This window comes from Lingula anatina, chromosome 1 (genome assembly GCF_051362555.1).
Source record: "Lingula anatina isolate TDL-2025a chromosome 1, LinAna3.0, whole genome shotgun sequence".
NCBI classification, from domain to species: Eukaryota; Metazoa; Brachiopoda; class Lingulata; order Lingulida; family Lingulidae; genus Lingula; species Lingula anatina.
Window position 1 is genome coordinate 67,308,800 of NC_141767.1, and position 9,724 is coordinate 67,318,523.

Here is a 9,724-nt window from a genome sequence, read left to right on the forward strand (position 1 = left end):
GCTCGGATTTATTCCCCTTATCCCTTTGGCAAATAAATCCAATCATACCACTGTCAAGGCAATTGCAAAAAAAGCACAACCTCATCTACTAGTCGACCTCGAAGAGTGTTATTCAACTATAGCCTTGAACGAGCACTTATTCGTTCAGTTTTTTTCAGGTAGTTGAAAACGTCGGGCTTGAAACACAGACGTAAGGGCACGAACCAACCTCAGCAGGAATCCTATACTCTATCAGTAAAGCAAGCACATGCATAGCTAATTACTGAGGTCTTACACATGGTTTTTATGGACATACACAATTTGTCTGGACGTAATACAGCCATCACCTGTGTGTGTAATGGCCGCCGCCGTCGTCATGTTGCCTTAATAGTATGCATTTAAAATATACTAGGCAAATAATAAAGTAATGTTGTAAACAAAAAATATGAAAGGTTAAAAAGAGGAGAAATGTAAGATAATTTAAATTTTGATAATTTAAAAGTGTTAGCCCGATATATTTGTTTTAAGCTTTTTTCTCGTCCGACCCACCTCTCAATAACTAATTTTTAAATGAACAATATGAAAAATAATCATATTTACCTTCCTTCAGAATGTTGTGCCGAAACATGAACCCCATTGAATTTTATCATCATTCAGTCTTGGAAGCGATTTAGTTGCAGGCATAAGCGCACACACTTATGCATTTTAACGCCTTCTTCTTCGAAAAACACGCCTGATCCTAACGAGAGAAGCATTTTTTCTCACTTAAAAGGAATTAACGAAACTTGATTCTGCGTCTGAAATTTTGTCACAGTCCACACAATTAACCCTGAGTTTCAAAGCAATGTTGGAATTCACCTCTATTCATTATCTTTAGCGTTTTTACTCCCAATACAGGGAAAGACAAGCATACGGTTGACATTTTATAATGTCATATTATCAGTTCCAAGTTAGTCGCATCTCATTTGTCAAAAGGTGAAAAAATCTATCAACCTTTAGATCCGAAAATTCTTAAAATTAACTGTAATGAGGTAAAGCAATTATGCAGAAAATTTAAAAATACATTATCAAGAATCTTTTTAAATGTTTAACCAAAACAAACATGTAAATAAAATTTCAATAAAAAAAATAAAAACTTGATGACACGAAAAGAAACAAAAATAAATATAAAGCAAAGAAAAAAGAACAAAGAACACACATTTTAATTGTTCCAAGAGAATTATTTGGTTTCAGTTTAAATGTGTATTGACAGCCCCTGTAACTGGGAAAAATATTCACATATATGATGTTTCCTTTGAAAGAACCAGTATAAATATCATTAAGAAAATGCCGAGTTACTATTACACGTCATCAGTTGTAGATGCAATACAAGCCGCAGAGGGCAAATAGCGCCTTACAGATGCTGTACAGTGAGGCAATATTACAGCTACGGCACGTTGGCTTATGTAAGGTACTTGCCATCAATAATATCTGATACATCCTTGGAAAAATAATCCCCCCTCTGCACTTTGCGCTGCGCTAAACGGTTTGTCAGTCCTATTTAACGAAGACGAGAGATAGCGCCCAGTGCATCAGCATTTTCAAGAACTGTATCTTGATAGTTCCACGAACTACAGGGGAGAACCCAGCGGCTATTCTAAAATGAATTAATTTTTAGCACATGTGGATTTTAAGCATATGACTGTGGACTATATTTTTCCCCTTAACGTATTGAATGTATGGGTGGTTTTGATTTTGGGTGAAAGTTTTCCTACATTTTACGTCATTTTATGGAAAATATCTTTATCATTTTCTTGTCGAAACATTTTATGTGACTGACTAACAAATTTGGCTTTCCTTCAGCAGTTTGAATTGGTGCTTAAAGAAGGGTCTGTTTCATTGCATGTTACCTGAATGCTCCCTTTAAGTAGACAACAGGACGGTAATCAGCAAACATGTCGTATAGGCCGTTCTCACTCCTGTTTATCATACTGTTTTCCATTCAGTATTCAGGTAAGTTTACTTTGTACTATATATTTTTAACAAGAAGGAAAATAAGTTTCGAAACATACAGGCAAAGTTAAGCTATTCGCTGTATTCATTTTACGGTTAACCGTGTAAAGCATTTCTGCTCATTACGTGGACACCACAGTAAAGTCATATATATTAGCACGTTAGCCCGAGTCTTCGCCATCAAAGCTAATAATTATTCATATAATAAGGGAAATAACCTTTTCGATATTATTCATGCTCCAGGAATTCGTTTCTTCATTTAATAAGTACTCATGTTTTAATCAACCCATGAACAAATTAAGAAATTTATCCACGATTTACCACATTTTAGACATATCGACTTATACAAAGGCATTTTGCTCCAAAGATGAAGATATAGGGCTATAACGCTGTTTACGAAAATTAATGCAGCATAGGCGTATCATACATATTAATGATTTTTTTCTACCATTTAGTTCGTACATATTTTGAGCATCTATGTCTCTGTGATAAGATCTCAGGGTATTTGTCTGACATGAAAGATTTTTCTCAGTTGGGGCACGAACTACCACAAGGTGATGTCAGAAGCTGGCGTGTCAAGGCTGATTTATGTGTATAACTCATATAACCCAAACAGAGCAGCGCATTAAAAGAAATGTAAAAGGCAGCTGGTGGATGTTTAAGTAGCTAATCACTACCCTCTACCAGGGCCACAGGTTGATTTTCACTAGATATTCACAGAAATGTCTTTGGCTAAGTCATGACATTTCTCTACTGTATAGAAAAAAACAACACATGATTAAAAGTAACCAGACACAGATATATATAGATATCTTGTGAAAAATAAATATGTGGCGCTGGTAGATCTTGTTTTTGTTGATCCACTGGTATCCAGCATTAAGCTCAAACATTTCCGTAAATAAAAACGGCTTATTTGTATCCCATCAATGCATCTGAATCCCAATAATCCACTGGAAATGTTAGTGATTCTGTTATCATACTGACTCGTTTGGCCAACGTCGGTAGTGCTCAGGGTACGTACCTGCGCGTTGACGATCATGTTGCTAAATCGTGAATTTAATCTTCTTCTAACATTTTGCAAACCGAGACCCATTCCGCCCGTGGGTTCTTTTAGTACCCTAGTTAAGGCTTGTTATCGGCCTTTTACCAGGCGGATTCTTTCCTGCTATTGGGATAGAAATGGAATTTATTGGAAGACGGAACGATATCACTGAAAAACTCCTTGACTGGACATCTGTCCAAGGTAATATACACGGTTAATATTATTATATTAGTGATCTGTTCACGGCATTTAGACGTGCATGTAAAACGTGTGTAAAATATGTGGTGGTTCTCCCATATTAAAGTTAATGTTTTAGACGTGATGAAAAAAAAAATCACTCATTAGGCCTACTATTTTTCAGAAAGAAAGTAAGAAAAGAAAAAAACTTTGGTGCGTAAAGATGTAACCTCGGTAGGTAAATGTTTGTTGCTGATAACGTGAATGTTCCCACACCTGCACACTAATTAACACGTGCTATCGAAACAACACCTGGGAGGCATACCTGAGAGTCAACAAAATTACGATTCACGTGGTTGTCACATGTTCATATAATATCTGCTCATTGACCTTTTTAAGATTTGTGCCCGTCTGAGTTTTTAAAACTTGCAGGTGGAAATCAGCCGAAGGAACCGTCCTAATTCCATGAAAAACATAACCTGTTTTATTTATTAACTTCTGGCTGTAGCTGAGATACTGGGATATTTATGCAGCGTTATACACTGTATCTATTATTTTTATATTGACTCATTCAGCAGAAGACAGACAGGCTTCCCAGCGAGATATATAGATATTAAGCTAGCAAAACAAAGAGAATGAAGAAAAAGTCCCAGAGAGAGGGAAGGAGCTAACAAACCCCCGGTTATTCACCTGTTGTCACAGATCCACCACCACCGCAAATGTCATACGCACAGCAATCTATCAGTTTTGTTAATATGTCTCAAGGTGTACCAGTAACGTGCTCAGGCAATGTCAATGTATTCTATTTGCAATGGGAAACACGCGCTTACGATAAATATATCAGGATTCTTGCATTGTGGTGAGTTAAATGGCGTGCATCTAATAAAAATTCAAATTGACTCCGAACAATTAACAGCGTCAATATCTGTCCTCTTGCCGTCACTGCTGACATCGCTGTTGCCATGCACTTTTATTTTGCGATTGCCCCATTGTTGCTGTCACTGTATTTTCTGTGAGGCAGCTCTGTTACAACTGTACTACAACGGATGCCAAATGAGATCATGAGAGTTTTACCAAAATGTCGAGATCGATTTTTAACGCCTCTTTGAGTTCTAATGTAACTTAGCTTTTTGCCATATAACCCTAAAATTTCCAGACGATACAGCTGCTAAAACCGATTTTTAGATATCTTTTTATTCTAACCTTTCGAGGAGCTTGAATAACGCCACGGTTCAATGATTTTCAATGAAGACCAGACTCTGTGGCTTGCAAAAGGGTAGATACGTTTTAACCACAACTAAGTGTGCAACTGAATTATTTAATAATTTCAGGGGCGTAACCAGGCATACGCACGGATGCACCGTGCGTACAATTTTTTTAGCCAACCATGATACTATTCTCCATAAATTCAGTGTATTTTCACGGAATATAATCGTACCTGGGAATTTTCAAAATCTGTGCGTACAATTTTAAAAGGTCTGGTTACGCCCCTGAATAATTATTATTAAAATGGCGTTTGTCAGATATGATATCCATCATGATTCGAAGCTTCACACAACTTATAACATTTTCCGAGTTTTTTTTTTTCTTCTTCTTCTTTTTAACAATTTACTATTTGGACAATATTTTTCTAATAGAAGATGTATTTAAAATGTAATTGTGTGTGCATTTTTACATTAGACATTATAAAAACAATTAAATTATTCTCGCCGAATTATTATTTATTTATTTTTATAATTATTACTATCTTTATTTTTTAAGAGTACCCTTTTGGACAGGGTGCTCTCCAATCTCTGTATCCGCATGTAGTGTAAGTCTAATAACTAACGATGATAACTATGAATAACTCTGATACTGGAACTTACATTTAGCAACTGACCGATGTTGCGGTCTCAACCTGAAACATTTCACTAGGTAAATGAACGGATGGGCTGGTCACCTAATCTATTGTCACACGGCTAGGTATAGTCTCGAATAACCAACCCATCCAGGTCATTGACCTAATGAAAGGTTTCAGGTGGAGACTGCACATTCTTATTCTACTGGATGACTAACAACATTCACTCACTCTAGTGACTAACATACATATTTCTAGGCATTACCACCACATCAGACGCCAGACGACTCTATGATGACTTGTTTAACAAAGAACGCTATAATAAAATTGTGCGACCTGTCGACGGATCAAACGAATCACTTCAGGTCATGTTGGGTTTGAGTTTGATTCAGTTATTAGATGTGGTAAGTACACGTCTAACGTCTAGATTCATGCACACTCACTGTTACGTACATTGCAAATGGTTTACATTTGGATGAATAACAAATTACTGGGTATTTCTTTTCTGTTGCTTTAGAAGTTAATGGAAAGAAAAAAGGATAAAAGTCAAACGAGTGTTCTGGGATGTGTGTGCAGCATTGCCCAAAGCAAACTCAGAACGTTTTATAACGTTACCATAACGTTACCATAGATGTAACTTTTTTGGTTATATAAACGTTATGGAGCTACCCTTACCTGAGACCGTGCTAGCGACCGTATAAACGCAGACTAGAAATAGTACAGCTGACACATCACTGACTTACAAAACGACCGACAGGTCCTCTATCGAGATATCAGAAAATCAAAGCCATGTCCCTTATGAACTCTACGTTTTGTCCCGTGTTTTCTGACGTCAGTTTTACGTTTTACGGTCTTAGTTTCTCCGGTTTTATCACGGCCCAGGTGGACATAGGTCAAATATTTATTATATCGAGCTTTTTTTACAGGACGAAAAGAACCAGATAATTACAGTCAACGTTTTAGTCAACCATGTGAGTACAATTTGTAGGCAATCCGAAGCAGAAAGTGCGTGTTTTTTAAAGCTACTGAAAATGTGTAATGAATATTTAGAACGTAGCATTTATCCATCTGCATGAATCTCAATCTACTTTCAATAACAATTCACCTGGCATTAACCTTTCAGATCTGGAGAGATGCCCACCTTGTCTGGGACCCCAAGAAATATGGCGGAATACGTGAACTTCCCATTCCTGTGACAGATATCTGGAAGCCAGACATTGTCCTCTACAACAAGTAAGGCCACACTTTTTTATTTTTATGGATGACATCCTCTGGGGACCCCGAAATCGGTGCGAGAGGGCGAAAAAAAAAAAAAAAAAAACAATCCAAAAAAAAAAAAAAAAAAAATGCTGCTTAAGTAAAGGAATGCTGTCAGTACACAGTTAGAAACACAAATTTACCACAGAAACACGTATCAAACTAACAATATGTCTTTATCCATGCTCTCAAAATATTAAAGCATTGTGAATACTTCGTAGAAACTGAAAGGTAAAAAAAAAAGTCATGAATAGACGGGCCCGTAGCCAGGGAGTTCGAAAGAACCACCCCTTTTGCTGGGAAAAGGTCCACTCTGGCTAAAATTTGATCTAGATACATTAAGTTTTTATGCAAAATGGTCCACTTTTTCAAAAAAAAAGAACCCCCCCCCCCCCCCTTTTGAAATTGCTGGCTACGGGCCTGATAGACATGCTGCATATTACCCAATCTGTTTAAGGTTATTTCATGCATTTTGTTGGTATAACAATCAATAAAACAAATATTAAACAAACAGCATGTCTTTGTACTCTCAGAATATTAAAGCATTATGAACACTACACAGAAATGTTAAAAAATGATGCAAAGATATGCTTAATACTACCAATTCTATAAAAGGTCATTTCGGTCGATGCCATTTGGTATACTTCGACTCACATGAAGCAGCCAAACTGTCGGGTGGCCTGACCTACCTACAGCCCACCAAATACCTCGACGCCCTGTCGACCCTTTTTTTCCCTACAAAAAAAAAAAACCTGGTATGTGTTGCTTTGGACAGAATATCACTGAAATTTTTCGGGCGATAATTGCTGGCCGCCGCCAGCCTTTCGCATAATTGTAAAAAAGTGGATATCTCCATGCCCAATATCAATGGCATAACAATCCAAAACGACGGTCTCGTTCTCTTTATGACTTTATAAAATTAATTGTTCTGTAATTTGAAAGTAATCCTAGAAATGAATTTGATGGCAAAGCGGCCATATTTCCACGTGGCAGTAATACGCATGCGCAGAAAGCACATTTTCCGGCAAATTCAATAACGACGTTTGCGGCAACTGACTTCGATGGGGGGGGGGGGGGGGGGGGGGCGATTTTTTTTTTTTTTTTTTTTTGGAGAACGGACGAAAATCGGTGCGCGCGCAGGATGTCATCCATAAAAATGAAAAAGTGTGGCCTAATATATATATGCTATTCATGTTTACAGTGTAGCTTGCACAATGTAATTTTGACTATCGAAATCTAATAAGATGATAGAAAAAAATGCAAACTCGAACAGAATATCAGTAAAACGTTTGTTTTTTTTTTGTTTTTTTTTTTTTTGTTTTTCGTTCTCAATGTCGACCCATTTTTGAAATTCGTTTCAGCGCTGACGGCAATTACCAAATAACTATTATGACCAAAGCCACAATGGACTGCAACGGGACTATTAAGTGGACGCCGCCAGCAATTTACAAGAGCTACTGTCCAATCAACGTGGAATTCTTCCCATTTGACGAACAGAACTGTCACCTCAAGTTCGGTTCCTGGACGTTTGATGGTGACAAAGTTAACCTGTTACACATGCAGTATCCGGGCACCGCGGATGACGTCATACTGGACGGTGCCATAGATCTTAGTCTCTATTCAAGGAGTGTTGAATGGGAGCTTATGGATGTGCCCGCCATGAGGAAGACAAAGTTCTACCCGTGCTGTGAAGAGCCCTATCCTACAATTACATACAATGTGACCATACGCAGAAAGACGCTTTTCTATGCAGTCAATCTCATCATACCCTGTGTATCAATTTCTTTTTTGACAGTTCTCACTTTCTACCTGCCATCACATAGTGGGGAGAAGATCACGTTGTGCATTTCTATATTGCTATCTCTGACAGTGTTTCTCTTACTTTTGGCCGATCTTGTCCCACCAACATCATTAGTTATTCCATTGATTGGCAAATACTTGTTATTCACAATGATTCTTGTATCACTGTCAATTATAGCAACTGTTATAGTGCTTAACATTCACTTTCGTTGGCCCTCCACACACAAAATGTCTCCATGGGCCAAAAAAGTTTTCCTCCAGATATTGCCAAAGATCCTTTTGATGCGGCGTCCAAAATCGGCCGTCCAGATAAAACAGGTTAAAGGTTTTGTTTTCGTCGTACTCACGTTTTCTAATATAGGTCTACACAATGCTGACTTGACATGTAATAGCTTTCATAAATATCTCTAAACACCTTTTCGACATTTACCACTGTTTGCCTGACCGTTAGTTAGGTCTACGTAAGCTTTTAAGTGACAATTTAACAATTTCAGGGCAAGGAAAAAGATAAGTCACATGACAATCTGACTTCTCAGTATGGCACTTTGGGGCGAACCATGTCTGGGAGCGACCCGTTGAAACACAAGTGGGACGAGGAAGAGGAGGAGAGATATCCACGAGCAATTGAACGGGCACTGAAGTCCGTGCACTTCATTGCGGACCACATGAAGACCAGTGACAAAGATTCAAATGTAAAATGAATGTTAAAATTTTATTACTGGTGCGAATTTTGGACATGTTTCGATACCACCCTTCCCCCAATAGCTATATGTTCATGTAATTTATTGATTCAAAACATTCATCAAAATGCTTTTCAGAGCGATTAATGAATGTTATTTGTCGCGTTACAGAGCTCGCTGCTTATTTTGAAAAAAAATTATATGGATAAAAAGTTTTAAACAGCAATCGCCTATTATGCCAAGAGGTGGATTAAAAAATGAAATGAGCAACTGTATACGAAAAATGCTTGAACTTTGCGACGTCTTTTATTCCAACTTCCATTAATTTTTTATATTTTTCTTTGATTATCTTACAGATAAAGGATGATTGGAAATACGTTGCGATGGTCCTAGACCGGTTGTTTCTGTGGATCTTCACCTTGGCTTGCGTGGCTGGCAGCATTGGCATCATACTACAAGCGCCAACTCTGTACGACGGAAGGACACCAATTTCACTGCCGCCATCCGAAGTGTAACGTTGACTGGCGTATTTGTATTTCATGTAGAAACACGTCCTTACAATTAGACTTCTACTCGTGAAAACTAAAAGACCAAAATTAGACTGAAAGTTTGCATGTTATTCTCAAATAGCAAATAAGGAACAATGTACCCTCTCCTACAGTGCTTAAACTTAATAGCAGTGAGCTTCTTTTCAACCGATTTCATACTTCCCGTTGTTGCAAGAGACAAGGTCAATAAAGATGTAATTTAGGCATGGGTATATACAGCATGTATGTTACAAATATATTTACTTTAGAGATATATGCATCCAGTTAGACATACACATAAGCATCGTCTTTTTATCTAAATCCCAACGTTGTATGTATTGTTAATTTTAAGTTTCACCTTTGATAAGACAAGGATATTTTCATGATATCAGCTGTAAGCTTTTTCAATGAAATAAAAAAGGTTTTTACTCCA

General features: G+C 37.4%; 1 protein-coding gene across 4 annotated transcripts; it reads left to right on the forward strand.

The window, feature by feature from the left end:
• Positions 1 to 1,820: 1,820 nt before the first annotated feature.
• On the forward strand, positions 1,821 to 9,724 carry LOC106181880 (acetylcholine receptor subunit alpha-like 1). Of its 4 annotated transcripts, XM_086997303.1 has the most exons (8): positions 1,876 to 1,971; positions 3,375 to 3,424; positions 5,286 to 5,431; positions 5,954 to 5,998; positions 6,151 to 6,260; positions 7,646 to 8,402; positions 8,579 to 8,776; positions 9,121 to 9,724. In XM_086997303.1, the coding sequence occupies exons 3-8, from the start codon at positions 5,396 to 5,398 to the stop codon at positions 9,277 to 9,279; spliced, it is 1,305 nt and encodes a 434-aa protein (XP_086853429.1). In that variant the 5' UTR covers positions 1,876 to 1,971; positions 3,375 to 3,424; positions 5,286 to 5,395; the 3' UTR covers positions 9,280 to 9,724. The 4 variants fall into 4 exon arrangements, with proteins under 4 accessions (XP_013421864.2, XP_086853433.1, XP_086853421.1 ...); XM_013566410.2 differs by lacking the exon at positions 3,375 to 3,424 and having other exon boundaries at positions 1,821 to 1,971; XM_086997307.1 differs by lacking the exon at positions 3,375 to 3,424 and having other exon boundaries at positions 1,821 to 1,971; positions 7,646 to 8,057.

Bases quoted from the DNA above. Each gene is read 5' to 3' on its own strand.
- LOC106181880 (XM_013566410.2), top strand. From the start codon at position 1,914: ATGTCGTATAGGCCGTTCTCACTCCTGTTTATCATACTGTTTTCCATT. The intron at 5,432-5,953 runs GTAAGTACACGT...CTTTTTTTACAG, and splicing joins TGATTCAGTTATTAGATGTG to GACGAAAAGAACCAGATAAT. The intron at 8,403-8,578 runs GTTAAAGGTTTT...TAACAATTTCAG, and splicing joins CGGCCGTCCAGATAAAACAG to GGCAAGGAAAAAGATAAGTC.